General features: G+C 36.1%; 1 protein-coding gene across 1 annotated transcript in view; it reads right to left on the bottom strand.

The window, feature by feature from the left end:
- Fshr (follicle stimulating hormone receptor) overlaps nucleotides 1-21,836 on the bottom strand; it is a 147,440-nt gene that overhangs the window by 88,695 nt on the left and 36,909 nt on the right. The window contains exon 2 of the mRNA XM_090336152.1: nucleotides 753-824. Coding sequence (XP_090192278.1) covers nucleotides 753-824 — 72 coding nt within the window. The remainder of the gene's footprint in view (nucleotides 1-752; nucleotides 825-21,836) is intronic.

Below are 21,836 nucleotides of genomic sequence, written 5' to 3'. Positions count from 1 at the left end.
TAAATAATATTTGAAAGAAAAAAGTCTTAAACAGAAAAAATATATTTAGTAAATGAAAATGCCACTCATTTGGGATTTGGGAGCAACTCCTTGCACTGTACTGCTTGGTTTGACCCTTGGCTAATTCCATCAGTCACACCCAGAAATGTCTCGCCATTTTATTTAGGAAGCATGATATGAAAATAAAGTAGGTGAGTATGCAAAAGCTTGTTTGACATACGAATTTGATTTTTTTGCAAGTGTGTGTCAATATTTGTCTTAAATTAAGGGCCTCATACTCTCCAGCTGGGCTCTCTCCCTAGTTCTTAAGTCATACCTCCACATCTAAGTATAGTTATTTTCATGAAAGATTGGCTCCAGGTTCCACCTTGAATACAAAAATCTGCAGATAGTCGAGACTCATATAAAATGGCATATTATTTGCATATAATCTATGCACATCCTTGCACATATTCCAATTTAGTTCTGGATACATTGTCTCTAGATTATTTATGTTACTGAATACAATGCAAATCTATGTAACTAGCTGTTAAGCTGTAATGATTATGGAATGAAAAGAGCAATTCTGCACATGATCAACAGACGCTCCTGTTTTTCAAACATTTCTATCCTATGGTTGGTTGAATCTGCTGATTTGGAACTGGTGACTATGGATATATGATCATACAGAAAGTCATGCTCGTTATGATTTGAGGTTGCTCATTGTAGCTCACTTGAGACATTAACACAGTGATATCATATATTTTACATACATTTTCTCCAGATCTCCAAATCCTGAAAATGCTCCTTTGGGAATGACTCGAAGCTTCGTAAGGACAAACCTCCTAAAAAGAGAATGGATATAAAATATCACAATTTATCCACAGTTAATTAATTGAGCACTTAATATACAATATCAGCCAACAGCTGTGTATACTAAGTAGCTGCCATAATAATTGTTGGGATACATTCACATCCTCTCTTTCCATCCTTAGTGTAAGTGTTATCAGGGCACTTTTTTCGAACTCCAGCTTGCATGAAGAAATGAGCTTGAGAATGCTAGAAATCATACTCAGGTTCCCATGGTTGACACATGGCAAGGCTAGATAGATTATGAACTTTTTTCATCACACTACTCCATGGAGTTTCCTGTCGCTCTATGCTAGGCCCTTGTATTTCTGTAGGTCAGACCCCCATCACATCTTCTTTTAGTTCATAATCAGCTGACCTTGCATCCCAATTCAAAGGGAAAATGAAAACTCTAAGGAAATGTCCTTCTACTCTTAGGTGTCTCATGGCCATCAGCCCGCCAGCCCCCATACTTCCTATACCTGCCTTCTTCCCTCCTTTAACATGGATGAGCTGTCCAGGGTGCTGACCACCTCGCTGTCCCACTGATGCATACTCCATTTCTTACCTTCTCTTCTAGTCCTGTAACCATTATAGCAATTTGCCCCCTTCTTTCATAAATCTATGTATCTGTTTTCTATTCTCCATAGAATTCTTCCTGTCAATATAAAAATGTGGCATATTTCTTCCATCTGAAAAAGTCTTCTGTATCCCTCAGCCACCTCCACCTTTTGCTATTTTCTTCTATTTGAAATATTTGTCTCAATCCCCACCACAAAATTTCTGCTAATATCTCTTCATTCACTCAGGGAAAAAAAATCCAAATTGCTTTCAGTGGCCTCAGTAATTCACAGGAGTTTTCTACTCTCCTTTTTCATAGGCCTTGACACTCTTTTTATTTTTATTTTTTTTAAAGTTAAAGTTTTATTCGCTCTACTTAGAGTTTACAAAGCCTTTTTAAAGTAACGTTCTCAGGCTCATCTTTTCAACATGACTATCTAAGCTCCTAACAATAAGGCTTGAAACACAGTGGTAAGAGAATTGCTTTCTGGGAGGCAGAAAAGCCACTTTATTAGCTTCCCCTTTTCTCTTTCTGTTCCTCTGTGCCCTCTTACTATGCAGTGGAACATACTGGGCATCTTCTAGCCTAATACGTCTGCCTTTGTAGAGTATGTGGAACAACTTCTTTCTAGATTTCCTCATGTCTTGTTACCTTGGCTCCTGTTTGTTCAAATACCACTTTCTCAGTGAAGATTTCCTTAACCATCCTGTTTAAACTTTTGTTCCCTCAGTGTATCCTCTGGGCTATTTTTCTGCTTAAATTTTTCTTCATAGTACTACTGACATATGCTGTATCTATCTGTCTGTTTCTCTGTCTGTCCATCTCTCTGTCTACCATCTGTATTTCTTGTCTGTCTGTCCATCTCTCCATATAACCAGAATGTAAGCCCTATCAGTTGTTATTGCTGTATATAAAATATCTAGGATTATGCTTGGAACATGACATTTACTGAATGGCTGAGTGCTGGTTATTTATAGCACAGTCTAAAAACTGTAGCTTGGGGGGTGAAAATTACAAGGGGTCTTTAGTTATTTCTGCCATGGGAACACTCCTCTTTCCCTGGTTTTCCTCCATTCTGGATTTTCCTGGCTTTGTAATTCGCTTCCTCTTTCTATCTGTTGTCCATAAGGCAGTCACAGAACAGGAATTATAATCAAACACTATGGTCTTGGTGTGCTTAAGAAACAGTCTTTGCTTTGGGCTCTTCTCATTTCTGGATGATGGTGAAAACTGCTTCAGGTAGAAGGTGAGGAATCATGAGTGAATCCTTCTGCTCTGGAGGCAAATCCAGAACTTGGGACTGCCAGAAAGCAATTGTGGGTTACAACCAATGTCATAACTAACTATAAGTGTAACTCAAGGATTAAAATGAGAAAAAGCAAGTACATGGTATATAAAAGGAAAGTTAGCTTTTCAGCCTGTGCCTCAAAATGGTCAGGTGCTACTAAAGGCATAATAAGTGATCTAAGCTGAGTGTTGATGATTCATGGCTGTAATCTTGTACCCAAGATACTGAGACATGAGAATGGCCATTGGAAGCCAGGCAGGGCAGAAAAGATTCTATCTCAATTAACCAGAAAAATGCCAGACTAGATAGAAAACTCAAGTGGTAGAGCACCAGCTATGACCAAGAAAGATGGGTGAGAATGTGAGGCCCTGAGTTCAAGCCAAGGTATCAACAAAATAAAATTAAAATAATAAAATATAAACAATTAAAACAGGATGTCATTTAGGGCTAAGATTAGGAAAAATTCCTTCAGGAAAATTACAAGAGTCATAAGAAAAGAATCAAGATTAGCTTACATTACCTTAAATATTTTCATTTGACTTTAGTTGACAAATATTTGTTACTATTTATTGAAAAATGCAGAGCGGTGAACACACAAAAAAATGAAACAACTTTAGGGCCAGGCATGTAGATAATTGGCAGAGAACCCCCTAATGTGAGCAAGTCTCTATGTTCAAGCCCAGGTGGTCAAAACGAAAATTAATAAAGCTTGAGCTGCTCGATTTAAAAGTTTCAAGGGAGTTTTAACCATGAAAAGAAACTGCTAATGAGATATTCAGAGGATAAGGTCTTGGAATAATTGATTCTCTTATTTCACAACAAACCAACTAGGTAGTACATTTGATCCAGCTCTGGTAGAAAGCATATTGTCTAATGTTTTAGGGACCATGCTTGTGTTAAATGGTTTGAGTTTATTAACACAATTGAAGTTTTAAATATTAGAATTTATGTTTTATGAAAGATTATAAACTAAATAATCTGAAGCAATGTCAACTAAAGTCACCTAGAAGACTTGTACAAATATTTTAATGAATATTATAGGAATATTGTAACAAATATTTTAACAGGCACAGCTTGGCTTGGAAAGATGTTCCAGGAATTCCCAAGGGCCCAAAGAAAGCCATTCAACCTTAGCTGTTACTCTAAGCAGCAGTAAATACAAACCAGAACTAGAACCAAAGTTTCCAGGGAGGAATTTCCAGATTTTTTTAGGCAAAGACTTTGTATTTTGATGTCAAAATGGCACAGAAAATGAGTCATGAAGAATGAAGTGCAAATGTCATCCTCTCCACTTTACCTCTCTCCCTCCCTTCCCTTTCTTCCTCCTTGTTCCTTCCATCTTTCCTAATTTGTCCCCTCCCTCTCCTTTACTTCTTTCCACCCTACCTTTCTTCTGTCTTATCATATTGCAAGCATTTTAGAAAGTAAAGTAAAAAAACATTTTCAAATGAAATATGATTCAGAAATTTCCCAAACTTAAAATGTATAAAAGAGATAAATGTCCACATTTCAAAATCTCATGGAGTTCCATGGAATGCAACAAAAAAATACAGATAGATACCTGAAAATTAAAATGGTTAGAGTCATAAAACAAAAGAGGTATCTGAGAATTAAAATGGTTAGAGCCATAAAGCAAAATATTTTCAATATAAGCAGAGAGAAAACTACATTATCTTCAAATTAGAAAGACTAGAAAACTGTGTAAAAATATCTCCAAAATTACTGGAGAAAATACTTGCCAATTTAGTGTTATGTACCAAAAAATATCATTTAAATGTGAGGGTAAAATAAAGATATAGTTTAAGTATCCCCTTGTAAAATTTTGGCAAAACATTCCCTTTAGAGGATAAAACATTTAATCTGACCCAGGTGCTGGTAGCTTACCACTGTAATTCTAAATGCTCAGGAGACTGAGATCTGAGGATTATGGTTCAAAGTCAGCTTGAGAGGAAAGTCCATGAGACCCTATCTTCAACTAACTAGCAAAAAGCCTTGAGCTGTGTCTCAAGTGGTAGAATGCCTTTAAAGGAAAAGGTAAGGGACAATGCCAGTCCCTGAATTAAAGATCCAGTACTGGTACAAAAAATTGAATATAGAAAGTAGACATGCTCGCATATACACAATCTTGGTGTAAAAGTAAACAAAGAAATTATTGTCATTTATTGAATATGGGGGTTTTCATAATGACTGGAAAATCCATCAGTCAACAAGAAATGCTAAGTATTAACCAAGAACGCAGTCACAAAACAAATTAGAATAAAAACAATAATTTTTCCTTGATGGGGTGCAATTAAATTACATTAAATTATTAGTAAGATAACCCCTTTTGGTAACCCAAGTACCCCCCACTGGTAAAAACAAAACAAAATAAAAACATCCATTTAAATCATACATTGGTCATAGAAAAAGTTAAATAATAATTAGAAATTTTTGGATTACACTAAAGTGAAAATATGTGACTTAAAATTTAGCTAAACTGCTAATTATAGAGAATCTTTTAGTTTTAATTTATTATAGCAGGAAATGGAAAGAAATGGGAAATTAATGATATAGGCCTCTAACACAAGAAACTAACAAAAGAATGATAGGGTTATGAAAACAGAAAATTTAAAGGCCAGAATTTCCTTGTTTTTCTTTTTCTGGCCAGTAAAAAAACCTCAAACTCAGTTTAGTAAGAAATATTGATAGAAATGATAGAATAGAAATGTTTTGTGAAGATAAAACATGCAGGATAAATTACAATTTGCTACATAATCCCTGACTTTCAAAAGTTAGATGTATAATTTTTTAACTGCTATGATGGTATAGAAGCCATATGAATTCATGTACAAACAATACTCCAAATTTGAATTTGGTTTTGGCTTTTCTGTAGGCTAGTAACAGGTGACACAATTCTTTTATTTAAATTTAATTTTATTGTCAAAGTGATGTACAGAAGAGAACATTTCTTGAACATTGTTACCCCCTCTCATTTTTCTCCCACTTTCCCTCCCCTCAACTCTTCCCCTCAACAAAGTTGTAAAGTTAACTTCCAATATATTGTCTTGTGAGTATCACTGCTGCATTAGTTTCCCGTTTGTGCTTTGTTTCACCATTTTTTCCCTCTGATAATGCTAGGCAAAACATGAGGGATAGACCCCAGTTAGCTCAAGCACAACTCACTGCCCCAATCTTCCCATCTGTACACATAATCAGGTAGCTAAAGAGCTCTAGGTTGGTTATACTTAAAAATTGTAATCTTGTGCAGTATTAATCTAGCTCCCATTTTCAAATGGGCAGAACAAGAAACTCAATAAAAATGGCAAATCAAGGAATAGCATCTCCCACCCAATATAAACAGGCAATGGAACAGTCAATGGAAAAATTAGAGGAGAGTCCTCTAAATGCTATGCAAATGCAATTGATAAACATGATTAATGAAAAGTTTGAAAACATACAGAGATATGTGAGGAAGCCATATCTAAATGAGATGAAACCATAAACAAGGTGATACGTGAATGAGAGGAAGCCATAAAGAAGGCCATCATAAAAGATTTAAAAAGAAAAAATGGACAAATTCATAGAATCCACCAAAAAAAATGCTGACCGAACTGCAACAAATGTCCAACAAGACTAAAGATGCTAACCTAACCACTCAAATGGAAATCAAGGAGTTAAAGAAGTCCATACACGATCTAAAACAAGAGATGCAAAGCATCAAAAATGAGCAACTGGAATGAAGGGAGATGAAGAATAAAGTAGAAAGTATTGACAGCAGGTTAGACAACGCAGAAAAGAGAATTTCCAGGGTTGAATATAATCTAGTTGTTATAAAGAACAGAAAATGAGTAAAACCAATTCTAGGAAATATGAGAGAACACTTCCAGAGCATCATGAGGGAATACTTTTCAAACTATTATGCCAACAAATTTGAGAATCTACAAGAAATGGATGAATTTCTAGCCAATATTAACATACCCACACTGAACCAAGAAGACCTAATCCAATTAAACAGACCCATTTCAAGCACTGAAATAGAAATGGCAATAAGAGACCTTCCATCCAGGAAAAGCCCAGTGCCAGATGGATTCAGAGCTGAATTTTATAAGGTCTTCAAAGCATAGCTCACACCAATACTTCTCAAACTCTTCAATGAAATTGAAAACCAAAGCTTTTTGCCAAACTCATTCTACGAAGCCACTAAAACCCTCATCCTCAAACCAGACAGAGATTCATCAAAGAAAGATAACTATAGACCCATTTCTTTGATGAATATCAATGCAAAACTTCTCAACAAAATATTGGCCAACCATTTTCAGGAACATATCAAAAATTATACGCTATGATCAAACAGGATTCATCACAGGGATGCAAAGCTGGTTCAACATAAGCAAATCAAACAATATAATTCAACACATCAATAAGAGCAAAGACAAGAATCACATGATTGTCTCAATAGATGCAGAAAAGGCATTTGACAAGATCCAACACCCCTTTATGCTAAAAGCTCTGGAGAAACTAGGAATCCATGGAACATTCTTCAGTATAATAAAGGCTGTGTATGACAAGCAGACAGCTAGCATTATACTTAATGTTGAAAAGCTAAAGCCATTCCCTCTAAAATCAGGAATGAGAAAAGAATGCCCACTCTCTTCACTCCTCTTTAACATAGTATTAGAATTCCTAGCCAGAACAATAAGGCAAGAAGTAAGCATAAAGGGAATCCAAATAGGGAAAGAGGAAGTGAAACTTTCCCTTTTTGAAGATGGTATGATTCTGTATTTAACAAATCCTATAGACTCCACTCCCAGGCTGGTTGAGCTGATTCAAAACTTTGGAAAAGTAGCAGGCTATAAAATTAACCCTCAAAAATCAACCGCCTTCTCTATGCCAAAAATGAGAAAATTGAGGCAACAATCAGGAAAGCAACCCCTTTTGCAATACCCTCAAAGAAAGTAAAGTACCTAGGAATTAACTAAGACTGTAAAGGACTTTTTTGATGAAAAATTTAAAACCCCGAAAAGGGAAATAAAGCAGAATTGAGGAAATGGAAAAACCTCCCATGCTCCAAGATTGGATGAATCAACATCATATAGCAAAAATAATTCTTAGCAGAAAGAACAGCCCAGGAGGAATTTCAATACCAAACTTTAGACTCTATTACAGAGCTATAGTGACTAAAACAGCTCGGTACTGGGACAAGGACAGGCCTGAAGACCAATGGAATAGAACTGAGGACCCAGATATTAACCCACAGACCTATGGCTACCTAATCTTTGACAAGGGAGCCAGAAAAAAATAGAATGGAAGAAAGATAGTCTCTTTAAAAAGTGGTGCTGGCAGAACTGGTTAAGCACCTGCAGAAAACTAAAGTTGGATCCTTCTTTGTCACCCTGCACCAGGGTTAACTCCAAATGGATCAAAGACCTCGAGGTAAAAGAAGAAACACTGAAAACTTTACAAGAAGGAATAGTAGATACATTAGGTCTCCTTGGCACAGGTTGAAACTTTCTTAATAAGAACCAAGAAAGATAACACATCAGAGAAAGTCTAGATAAGTGGGACTGCATTAAACTGCAGAGCTTTTATATGGCAAAGGACATAGCTAACAAATTAAGTAGAAAGAGTGGGAGAAGATCTTCACTAACCATACAATGGACAAAGGCCTCATATCTAAAATATATCAACAGCTCAAATAATTGAATTACTCCAAAACTAATCTCCAAAGAAACAACCATCCCTTTAAAAGATGGGCCAAAGACTTAAAGAGAGTCTTCTCTAAAGAAGAAATAAAAATGGCCTATAGACACATGAAGAAATGCTTGACATAAAAGAAATGCTGCCATAAAAGAAATGCAAATCAAAACAACTCTAAGATTCCATCTCACTCCAGTTAGAATGGCCAGGATCAAGAAATCTAATAACAACAGATGCTGGAGGGAATGTGGCCAGAAGGTATCAGTACCACACTGTTGGTGGGAGTGCAAACTTGTCCAACCACTATGGAAAGCAGTATGGCAGTTCCTCAAAAGACTAAACATAGAGCTCCCCTATGACCCAGCAATTCCACTACTTGGCATTTACCCAATTGTCCAGATACAAGGATATACTAAATCCACTAGCACAACAATGTTCACTGCAGCACTATTTACCATAGCAAAGATATGGAACCAACCCAGATGTCCCTCAGTTAATGAGTAGATCAAGAAGATATGGTATTTATACACATGTTATTCTATGCTGCTGTCAGAAAGAATGTCACCGCCCCATTTGTAAGGAAACGGAAAGACTCAGAAAAAAAGCATATAAGTGAAGTAAGCCTAACTCAAAGGAACATAGGGCTGAATGGTTTTCCTCATTTGTCATCATCAGTAGAAACCTTGGGCTCTCCTAACAGAGATTTACAATAGAACAAAACCTAGATATATAAGGCCATATAGAATTAGGCTAAATGAAAGGACCTCCAGGATATAGAAACAAAAGCCATATAATGAGTGATTGTTGTCCTTAATGTACTCTGTTATCTCTCATCTCTTTTGCTGTCCCTTGGTTTTTTCATATTGTTGCAGTATTTTACCTGGTTATCTGATATATTTTATATATGGTTATTTGGTTATTTGAAGTTAGATAGGGAAGGGAAGAAAACAAGATGGGGAGAAAGGGGCAATGACATGAGAGAGGGTATCAATGTATGTGAAGTAATGTACCTTCTATCTGGTGAATATAATGTAACCCTTCTATTAATTACAATAAAAATATATGAAAAAAGAAGAAAACCTAAAAAAAGGACCAGTAAGCAATTATATTTTAGTGTATATATTTTTAAAAGTGTAGAACTATTAATCAAGATGAGAATCATTTTATGGATATTTATTCTATTATTCAGTATACATTATGCTTGACATAATTCATGATTAGCTTTTCAAAATGGAAATTCTTACCAGACCCAATCTCCAAAATTATTTATTTGTTTGCTTTACATAGAGATTTCTTTTCTTGTTGTTCATGGAAATTGAACTCAGGGCCTGAGTACTGTTCCTGAAGTCTTTTACTCGAGTCTATCACTTGAGCCACAGCGCCACTTCCATTTTTCTGGTGGTTAATTTGATATAAGAGTTTCATGGACTTTCTTGCCTTGGCTGTCGTTGAATGGTAATCCTCTCTCAACCTCCTGAGTAACCAGACTTGTAGATGTGAGGCACTAGTTACTAGCCTACATAGAACCTTCACATGTAGAGTCATACAATGTGTGTTACAAATGCTTTTACCCCCTCTGTGAGGACAAAACATATGTGTGAGTCATTTCAGAAAGAATGAACAATTCAGCAAATGTCTCTGGAAAGCAAAGCTGCTTTGTATGTGTATATATGTGTGTTCATGCATGCCAACACTGGTGTTCAAACTCAGGGTCTTATATACTCTTGTTTGGCTTTTTCACTCAAGGCTGGTGGCTCTGTCATTTGAGCCACACATCCATTTCTGGATTTTAACTAGTTAATTTGAGATGAGACTCACATGGACTTTCTACCTGGGCTAGCTTCAAACTGTGATCCTTATATCTCAGCTTTCTGAGTAGATAGGATGGTCAATGTGAGCCACTAGCTCATAGCTAAAAGTCTTACAAATTACTGTATCACAAGTTACTTAATGCTTGTTCCTTGATAAATGGGTAGGTTGGATTTATACTTCCATCCATAAGGTTTGAAGCTTAAGATTCCCTTGAGCTCTGTCTCTGTTGGAAGGAGTTCCTGTCTTGGTCAGTCCATTCACCCTTGGCCAAATTTAATTTCCCTTTCTGGATTTAGGGAGAATGTTCTAAAAGATTCTATTAAAGAAAATCTTAGGCAGCCTGGAAAACAGCCAGTATTCTTTCTGGGGGAAAACTGCCTTTTTATGATGGACCAGGTGTTAATGACACTGGCTTCAGTGCTTTTGGATTTTCACACAAGTTTAAAAATGAAAGTGAGAACAGCTTGGCAGAGGATACACAGAAAAGGAATCAAGCATTTTCTTGACCTCAAACTGCCATGACAGTTTGTGTCTCACATGCTTTAGGTCAAACTCTTACCATAATTAACTTTCTGAGAATGTGTTCAAGCTGAATATCCAGAGAGATAGATTGAGCTAAATAGTATCAAATCATCTAGAAAAACATAGTCTAAATAATAGACTCTGGCCAGTGCATGTCCACCCACCTTTAATCATTTTTGCATCAATTTGTTCCATTTCTCTTGATGTCATTCATGGGTATTGGTAACACAAGGAAGAAGTTGTTATGTGGGGCAAAGGAACTTCCCTATGTAACTGGGCCTTCAATTAGATATTTAAAAATTCCTCTAATATTTTGGCCCCAATTCTAACTGGCAAATATAATACACTAGATGTAAGTGTCCCTATGGATCACAGATACATTTTGGTCTTTCACAGTGTATTTCAAACTGACTTCCATTTTCTATTTAGATTATTCACATACTTGATCAGAAAGTCTATTCGTTAAATAATTATCATTTACTGACTGTGTAAATTGCAAATGTTGAATGTTCAAATTAATTCTGTTAAGGGACAAGAGCAAATGTATAATACTACTTAAAATAAATTCATAAAGAAAGTTAAAAAGATTTGATGCTTAGAATATAACCCTGTATTTGAGTCTCCTCAGGTAATAAATATGTTATTATAGGATTTTGAAGAACTGTTTATTCAATTATTTAATCTTTCTGTTGACACCCTAATTATATTTATCTCTAATCCTTCTGGATGATGTATATTTTGATGGAAAGAAGAAGGATTCCCTGAAAATTAATTTCCTCTGGGAGAACAAAAACAAAGCATCATTAAAGCACTGTATCTTTCAAACATGGACCAGCAGTGTTCGCATAGATCAAGGCAAATAACTCTGCCTTGCCTCAGAAGGACATAAAATAATTATTAAAAACACATTTGGGGGCGGGGGCCGGGAGTTTGGCCTAGTGGTTAAAGTGCTTGTCTAGCATGCATGCAGACCCGGGTTCGATTCCTCAGTACCACATATAGAAAAAAGCCCGGAAGTGGTGCTGAGGCTCAAGTGGTAGAGCTCTAGCCTTGAGAAAGTCCAAGGACAGTGCTCAGGCCCTGAACTCAAGCCCAGGACTGGCCAAAAACAAAACAAAACACCACATTCGGTTTCTCCAGTTACCAGGTGCCAGCACAGATCAGGTTCTAAGTAAATAGCACAAACAGTGAGCAAGAGGAAAAGCGTTATTTGTCTCTTGCAATAATTCCTTGGTAGAAATAAATAGCACGAGTGGACAGAAACCAAAGAATTCTTCATTCAAAGGGACTGCAATCCACAGCTAGCCATCTCTAGCGTAACTATGTGTGATGAACCACAGCTTGTCTGGTGGCAAAGCATCACCAAAATAACTGTATCGATACCCAGCATTTAACAAAGAGAACACGTCTCCATTTTCCAGATGACAGGGATAGATTTCATGTAGCTCTAGGAATGAGATCTGTGCCTTGACTTGTGACTTTTCCTGTTGTGATGGCTTCCATTGATCAAAGAAATAAATGGTCCTGTTAAAAGCAGACTTTGCACTGACTTAATTCTGAAATATGGCTGGTAAGGGCTGGGTTTTTGCTGAGACTTGTATATCCAAAAAATTCTCTAGCAGTGTTCCCTAATTCTGAGTACCAAGCACACAGATGGATTCTGGCTGCTGGGGATGCTGATTACTTACAAGGACCTGCAGTGAGGATATGGGGAAGAACAAGCTGGGGAAAGGGACCAACACTAATTGAGGAACTGGCATTTATTGTTCAAGGCTGTTTACCACATGATCTTACTTTTCATTCTCAATGCAATGTCACAAAGCAAGGTTGCTTTGAAAAAGCTAACACATGCTGGACTCCGGTGGACCCTGCCTGTAATCCTAGCTACTCAGGAGGCTGAGATCTGAGGATTATGGTTCAGAGCACTAAAGTCTGTGAGAAAACCAGAAGGAGTGCTGTGGCTCACGTAAGACATTGGCCTTGAGCTGAAGAGCTCAGGCTCAGAGTTCAAGCCCCATGAAAGACCAAAAAAAAAAAAATGTCAAACACAAAAAACTCTGTGTGTGTGTGTGTGTGTGTGTGTGTGTGTGTGATTTCTGATTTGTGTAACTAACATCACAATAAGGATGCAGAACAGTTCCTTTACCATACAACTTCCTTGAAGAAGTACTATCCTTGCCCCTACTTTTTTTTTAACTTTCATTTTATTGTCAAGGTGATGTACAGAGAAGTTATAATTACATATGTAAGCTAGTGAGTATGTTTCTTTAGGCACACTTAACTTCTCCCATTTTCTCTCCCCATCACCCATCTGAATTAGGGAAGAGAAGGGGAACCACAAAATGAGTCAAAGGATAGCACGAGAATCAATGCAGCAGTGATACTCAAAAGACACTGTGTTGGAAATGATCTGCACACTTTTTTACCTAACCCAATCACTGATCTTTTCTTAGTCACTCTGGTGTTTATTTTTTTCTTTTCGAAAATGTTATATATAGTATATGACTTTATATAGTGTTTGACCTTGGAGTGTGACTCCTTTCATCTGTTTTTGTTGTGTAGGTCAATGGTTTGTTCTCTTTTGCTGTTGAAGAGTATTCTCTTGTATGGGTATACCAATTGAGGTACCTGTTTGCTGTTGAAGAATATTTGAATGGTTCCCAGTTGGAGGTGATTATGAGTGAAATCTCCTATACACATATGTGGATAACTTTGTATAAATGTAATTTAAAATGTTTTTCAAGAGAAGTACCTGGTAGGTAAATTATTAGGGCAGTGATAAATGTAAACTTTTCTGTCTGGGGAAGTACTGAGGTGTTCTCAAGGAGTGCTACATCTGAGGGGTGAGGACCGCTTCTTTCTCAGGGGGTAGGAATGACAGTTCTGTTTGGTTTGTGCTTTTACCTTGCCTAAGAGCTGTGCAGTTTTATTACATTAGGGTTTTACATTTTTAATTTCTCAGTGGATATCCTTATCACACAACTTCTATGTACTTATTTATTATTATTCTTTAGTACAGTTTCTATTCTTTGGCCTCAAGTTTTAGTTTTAATTTCCTCAATTCCTGTCAGTTGGGATTTGAAAATTCTTCAGTGTTCTTGTTACAAATTCTTCCTTGGACATGAATTTCATAAATTTTTTTCTCCCAATTTTTGGTCTGCCTTTTATACTCTTAACAGTATATTACTCAAAGAAAACATTTTTAATGTTGATGAAGTCAGTTTATCAATATATTTTATTTGTGGTTACACTACTGAAGTTATATCTGCTTAATTCCTGTGCATTATTTATTTTTTGGTCTTTTAAAAGACCTATAGCTCAGTTTTATATTTAGGTTTACCATACACCTTGGGATAATTTTTGGGCAAAACATGCAAGTTTCATATATACAATCAAGGAAATGCTTAAATAAGTGTTCCTTTACCACTGAATTCCAGTGAACTTTGTGAGAAATCAAGTAACCCTCATTGTATGGGACTATTTCTAATCCCCATTCTAGTACCTTGATCTTCATGGCAGTTCCTATGCACAAGTCATGTTTTCTTAATTATGGAGCTTTATATTTTATATTTCCTTCCTTCCTTCCTTCCTTCCTTCCTTCCTTCCTTCCTTCCTTCCTTCCTTCCTTCCTTCCTTCCTCCCTCCCTCCCTCCCTCCCTTTCTCCCCCATCCCCATCTCTTCTCTCTCTCTCTCTGTCTCTCTCTGTGTCTCTCTGTCTCTCTGTCTCTGTCTCTGTCTCTCTCTCTCTCTCTCTCTCTCTCTCTCTCTCTCTCTCTCTCTCTCTCTCTCTCTCTCTCTCTCTCTTCTTTCTTTCTTCCTTTCCTTATTTTGCCATTCCTGGGGCTAGAATCTAGGGCCTGAGCACTGTCCTTGGGCTTTCTCAAGGTTAGTACTCTACCACTTGAGCCACAGCATTACTTCCAGCTTTTTCCTATGTATGTGGTACTGAGGAATCAAACCCAGGTTTTCACGCATGCTAGGCAAGCACTCTACCACTAGGTGAAACTCCTGGCCCCAATATTGACTTTATATCCTGAATTAATTCTGAAATGAGCTAATGTGAGTTCTCTGATCCTGAGTTAATTCTGAAATGAGCTAATGTGAGTTCTTTGACATTGTCTTTGTCATTTTTTTTTACTATTTCAATCTTTTTGTCTTTTTCTATGAATTTTAGAATCAGATCATTTGTTTCTTAAGAAAAAAGTCCTGCTTTGATTTTATCTTGAAATGTGTTAATTGATGATTAATTTGGGGAGAATTGTTATGTGTAGCAAATTTTCCATTTTAATAGGATAGGGTATGTTTCTTCATTTAGTTAAATCTTGATTTACTTTGACAAAATTTGGTAACTTTGTTGTTGTTGTTGTTTTGTGGGTCATGGGGCTTGAATTCAGGGCCTGGGTGCTGTCCCTGAACTCTTCAGCTCAAGGATACAGCCCTACTCCCTTGAGCCACAGCTCCACTTCCAATTTTCTAGTGATTAATTGAAGATAAGAATCTCTTTAGTGCCCAGGCTGGCTTTGAACCGTGATCCTCAGATCTCAGCTACCTGAGTAGCTAGGATTACAGGCATGAGCTACCATGCTTGGTGCATTTTGTAATTTTTAACATACAAATGCATGTCTATTTTATTAGGTTTATATTCCTTTTTGATCATATTTTACTTCTAGTCATGGGTAATTTACAAGTAAACATAATTTCCACATGATGCTCTGCGTCCTGCATTTTTGTAGGTCATAGACATCTTCTCATAAAGTACTTTTAGATGAACAATTTTAGGGCCAGAAGTTTGACCTAGTGGTGGAGTGTTTGTCTGGTGTGCACTTAGACCAGGGTTCCATTCCTTGGTACCACATATATAGTAAAAACCAGAAGTGGTGCTGTGGCTCAAGTGGTAGAGCTCTACTCTTGAAAAAGCCCCAGGATAGAGCTCAGCCTTGAGTTCAAGCTCTGGGACTGGCAAAACAAAACAAAACAAAATTAGAAAAGATACTTTTATTTCTTATTTTGTAATCTAAGTTTGTTCTACTTATTTATTTGGGGGGGCAGGTATGAACTTAGGGCTTCATCCTTGCACAAAAGGCACTGCTACCATTAAGGCATGTCTCCAGCCTCTTTTCCAATCTGAGTGACTTTCATTTCTCTTTCGTTTTTAAAAATATTTTTTATTGTAATTAATAAAAGGGTTACATGATATTTGCCAGATAGAAGGTGCATTAATTCACATACATTGATACCCTTTCACATGTCTTGGAACTCATTACCCTCCCCCCACTCCCCCATCTTGGTTTTCCCCCCTTCCCTATCCAATTTCAAATAACCTAATACAAATATATCCAATATATCAGATAACAAAGTGAGATACTGTAACAATATGATATAACCAAGGGACAGCAAAAGAGATGAGAGATAACATAGTACATTAAGGACAACAATCATTCATTATATGGCTTTTGTTTCAATATCCTGAAGGTCCTTTCAATTAGATTCATACTATATGGCCTTATGTATCAAGGGTTTGCTCTATTGCAAATCTCTGCTAGTAGAGCCCAAGGTTTCTACTGATTATGACCAATGAGGGAAACCATTGAGCCTAAGTTCCTTTGAGTCTGGCTTACTTCACTTAATATGATTTTTTCTAAGTCTTTCCATTTCCTAACAAATAGGGCGATGTCGTTTTTTCTGACAACAGCATAGAATTCCATTGTGTATAAATACCACATCTTGTTGATCCATTCATCAACTGAGGGACATCTAGGTTGATTCCATATCTTTGCTATGGTAAATAGTGCTGCAATGAACATTGTTGTGCTAGTGGATTTAGTATGCCCTAGTTTCTGGATGGTTGGGTAAATGCCAAGTTATGGAATTGCTGGGTCTATGTTTAGCCTTTTGAGGCACTGCCATACTGCTTTCCATAGTGGTTGAACGAGTTTGCACTCCCACCAATAGTGTAGTAGTGATCCCTCCTGGCCACATCCCCTCCAGCATCTGTTGTTATTAGTTTTCCTGATCCTGGCCATTCTAACTGGAGTGAGGTGGAATCTTAATGTTGTTTTGGGCCAAAGACTTAAAGAGGGTCTTCTCTGAAGAAGGAACAAAAATGGCCTATAGACACATGAAGAAATGCTCAACATCTCTGGCCATAAAAGAAATGCAAATCATTTCTCTTTCTTATTTCACTACTTAGGGTTTCTGGTACATACCCAATAAAAGCAGTGAGACTTGACATTCTGGGTCCCACTCTGATCTTGGCAGGAGAACTTTCCATCTTTCATGATTTACTGTACTGTTGTAGATGTGTGCTTGTAGAAGACCTTAATCAAATTAAGGTAATCTCCTTCTAGCTTTGTTTTCTGAGTTAGTGAACTGTGTGGATGGCTTTGAAATGCTTTTCTCCACTGAGTAATTTAGTCTTGTTTCTTTGCTTTTTTTTTTTAGCTGTGTGTGTGTGTGTGTGTGTGTGTGTGTGTGTGTGTGTGTGTGTGTGTGTGTGTGTGTTTCCTGGGGCTTAATCTCAGCTTCTGGGCAACATCCCTGAGCTTTGGCTTCAGAGATACCTTTATCCCACTTGAACCATAACTGCACTTCTGGCTTTTTGGTGGTTAACTGGAGATTAGTCTTGGGCTAGCTTTAAACTGAGATCCTCAGATCTCAACCTTCTCTGTAGCTAAAATGAGATGTGTGGGTATTGGGGCCAGACTTATTTGTGTTTTAATGAGATTTTTGGGGATTTAACTCAAGTGCTGTCCTTGAGTTTGTGTTTCTTTGTTTTCATTTTTGCTCAAGGCTAGTACTCTGCAATGTGAGCCACAGCTGTACTTTCTCAGGTGACTTTTTTGCCTTAGCTGGCTTTGAATCACAGTCCTCAGATACTCAGTTTCCTGAGTAGTTAGTGCTTGTCATTCTTCTTTACTCTTTTAATTACATTCTGTGAATTTTGACTTTTGAATATTAAAGCAATCTTGCATTCCTGGGATCAATTTCACTTGTAAATTGTGTATTTTTTAATGTATAGTACTCAATTTGATTTGCTAGGAGACTATCAAGTTTTGGGTTTTTTTTTGTCAATCTGTGTTGATGAGTATTTTGCTATATTTTTTCTTCTACTTTATATTGATTATATCTGGTTTTGATACCAGAGCACTGCTAGCTTCATAAAATGAATTAGAAAATTTTAGTTAGATCGTTATCTAATGTTTGAGTCTTACATAGTTTCACTCACTTTCTAATTTTTCCTTGGATGTTTAAGAGAAGACTGTTGACACTTTATATTTCAGTTGTATCATTCTTTCTTCATGTATATGGATATAATGTTTACAGATATATTTTGTGTGTTGGACTCCATTATCATTATGCAATGTACTTCTTTATTTCCATTGCTCTAGTCTAGTTTGCCTGATACAAATACAGCACTGCAACATTCTCTAGATTAGCACTTGCATGATCTATTTTAAAATATTTTTTTATTTTTAGCCTTCCTAGAAATCTTATATTTAAGATATATTTATTTTAGAAAAAATATAATGGTGTTTCTTAGCTTTAATTGATGTGTCTTTATTATTTACACACAAACTTATTATTAATAATTTAGGCTGAGTTTTAGCTCTATGACTTCAAATCTGTTTTCTATTTCTTTTGAAATTCTTTGTTTCTCCTTCCTTCCTTTGGGTTATTTGAGTAGTTTTCTCCAACTTGTATTTTACCATGTCTTTGTATAAATTTTTAAGTGGTTGCTCTAGGGATTAAAAAATGCCCACTTCAAATTTCAGAATCTACTTAGCATTAATATTTGATGATTCCAATAAGAATTCAGAAACCTTGCCAGCACCAACCCTTTGACTTCCTCCCTTCAGGCTGTAATTGTCATAAGCATTCATTTACAAACATTCATAAAATCAGCAGATAAGATTTTAATTTTGGTGTTTAATTGCCAAATATATGCTTAAAAATTAAGAAGAGGAAGAAGATTCTACTATATCATTAAATATATTTTAGGTATTAACCATTTCTATGGCTCTCCTTTTATTACCAGTGTCCTAAGTTTGCATTTTTGTATGAATTTTTTCTCCCAACAGATGATTTTTTTTAGGTTTTTCTCTTACAATAAATTGTTAGTGTTTTATATGTTATTTCCTCAATGTAAATTTTATTTCACCTCTCAACTTGAAGGCTATTTACACTGGCATACTGTTCTTACTTGAAAGAAAAATGAAACAAAAATTCAACATATGAATACTTGTGTTTTGAGAGAGATTTGTAACTACCAATGTCAAATTGAAAAATAGATCAAACTCTAATTAATAATTTAAAATTCTACCTTAAGAAATCAGAGAAAGAAAATAAAGTGCCTAAGAATTAACTTAGTTAAGAATATAAAGGACCTTTTTGATGAAAACTTTAAAATATTGAAAAAGGAAACTAAAGCAGAACTGAGGAAATGGAAAAACCTCCCATGCTCCTGGATTGAAAGAATTAACATCGTGAAAATGTCAATCTTGCCAAGGGCTATCTATAAATTCAACGCAATACCCATCAATATCCCAATGTCATTCTTTAAAGAAATAGAAGAGGCAATCCAAAATTTCATAAGGAATAATAAAAGACCCTGCATAGCAAAAACAATTCTTAGCAGAAAGAACAGCACAGGAGGAATTTCAATACCAAATTTTAGACTCTATTGCAGAGCTATAGTGACCCAAACAGCTTGGTACTGGCACAAGAACAGGCCTGAAGACCAATGGAATAGAGCTGAGGACCTAGAGATTAACCCACAGACCTATGGCCACCTAATCTTTGATAAGGGAGCCAAAAAAATAGAATGGAAGAAAGCTCTTCAACAAATGGCGATGGCAGAGCTAGTGAAGCACCTGCAGACAACTAAACCTTTCTATGTCACCCTGCACCAGGATTAATTCCAAATGGATCAAAGATCTAGAGAAAAAAGCAGATACACTGAAAACTTTACAAGAAGGAATAGGAGACACGGGACAAAATTTTCTTAATAAAGACCCAGAAACACAACAAATCAAGAAAATTTGGATAAGTGGGACTGCATTAAACTGCAGGGCTTCTATATGGCAAAGGACATTGCTAGCAAGTTAAATAGAAAGCCCACAGAGTGGGAGAAGTTTTTCACTAACCATACAATGGACAAAAGCCTCATATCTAAAATATACCAACAGCTCAAAAAATGGAATCATTCCAAGGCTAATCTTCAAAAAACAATTATCCCATTAACAGGTGGGACAAAGACTTAAAGAGAGACTTCTCTGAAGAAGAAATAAGAATGGCCTATAGACATATGAAGAAATTCCTGGCTATAAATGAAATTCAAATCAAAACAACTCTAAGATTCTACCTCACTCCAGTTAGAATGATCATGATCAAGAAATCTAATAACAACAGATGCTGGAGGGGATGTGGCCAGGAGGGATCACTACTACACTGTTGGTGGGAGTGCAAACTCGTTCAACCACTGTGGAAAGCAGTATGGCAGTTCCTTAAAAGACTAAACATAGAGCTCCCCTATGACCCAGCAATTCCACTACTTGGCATTTACCCAATCTTCTAGAAAAAAGGACACACTGAAGCTACTAGCTTCCATTTGTAAGGAAATGGAAAGACTTGGAAAAAAATCATAGTAAGTGAAGTAAGCCAAACTCAAAGGAACACAGGCTCAATGGTTTCCCTCATTTGTCATAATTAGTACAAACCTTAGACTCTCCTAGCACAGATTTATAATAGAGCAAAACCTAGATACATAAGGCCAGATAAGATGACGATAAATGAAAGGACCTCCAGGATAAAGAAACAAGAGCCATATAGTTTGTGATTGTTGTTCTTAATGTACTATGTTATTTCTCATCTCTTTTGTTGTCCCTTGGTTATTCTCATATTGTTACAGTATCTTACCTTGTCATCTTGTATATTGTATATATGAATATTTGTTAATTTGAAATAGGAAAGGGAAGGGGGAAAGCAAGATGAGGGGAGGGGGTTGGGGAGGGAAATGGGGACAAAAACAGGAGAAGGGGTAGCAATATATGTGAAGTAATGCACCTTCTATCTGGAGAATATAACTGTAACCCTTCTATTAATTGCAATAAAAATGAATTAGAGAAAGATAAATAAAGCTAGTAATATAAATTAGAGCAGAGATAATTGAAAAGGGAATAAAAAATTCGTAGGTAAAAAGCAAACAAACCTCAAATTTGTTCTTCAAAAAATCCAATGCAATTTGGCACTCTGATCAAACTTTACCTACAATGACTAAGAAAAAAATACATAATGTACAAAGTATTAAAATCAGAATCAAAATGCTTATTTTGAATACCACATGGTACTTACTGTATGCCATAACTGATGAAATGGACAAATTTCTGACAATATATAAACAAAAAACAGAAAAATTCTGAATCTATTTTTAATAAATGAGACCAAATTAGTAATGAAATTTCTCAGAAAAGCTCAGAATCAGGTAATTTTTACTGATTCCATTTCTATCAAACATAGGTTAAATTGGTTTAACACATGAAAAAAAATCAGTGTGAAACATCATACTAATATCATAGGGGCAAAAGAAATAATATTTCACTAGATCCAGAAAAAGCATTTGGAGTATCCAAATGCTTCATGGTAAGAAAGGAATACTCAATAAGGCCAGGCATGGTGGGAAATGATTGTTATCCTAGAGCTGTGGAGACTGAGACAGGAAGATGTGAGTTTAAGGTCAGCATGAATTGTGTAGCAAGTCTGAGGCTATGTAGTATGACTATTTAAAACAACAACAGCAGCAATAATGCTAATCTTCTCCCCCCAAAAAATCTGAAAAGAAATAAAAAATTAAAACATACTTCCTGAACAACTGATTAGAGGCATGTAGGAAAATAGCTATCAGCATACTTAATAGAGTAAGACTCAAGCTTACAATCTAAGAGTAAGAACAAAGCAAAGTTGTCCAGTCTCATTTTAATTCAACACTATGCTAGAGGTTTGGGCCATATACAGTTAGAATATAAAAATAAATGCAAGGCATCTAGATTGAAAACAACAAATAACAAAACACATGAGAACACAAAACATGAGGAGTATCAATATGTGTGAAGTAAGGCACTTTCTATCTGAATATAACTGTAACCCCTCTA

The sequence above is a fragment of the Megascapheus bottae genome, chromosome 7 (genome assembly GCF_031878675.1).
Source record: "Megascapheus bottae isolate mThoBot1 chromosome 7, mThoBot2.hap1, whole genome shotgun sequence".
NCBI lineage: Eukaryota > Metazoa > Chordata > Mammalia > Rodentia > Geomyidae > Megascapheus > Megascapheus bottae.
This window is presented reverse-complemented; position numbering and strand designations above follow the sequence as displayed.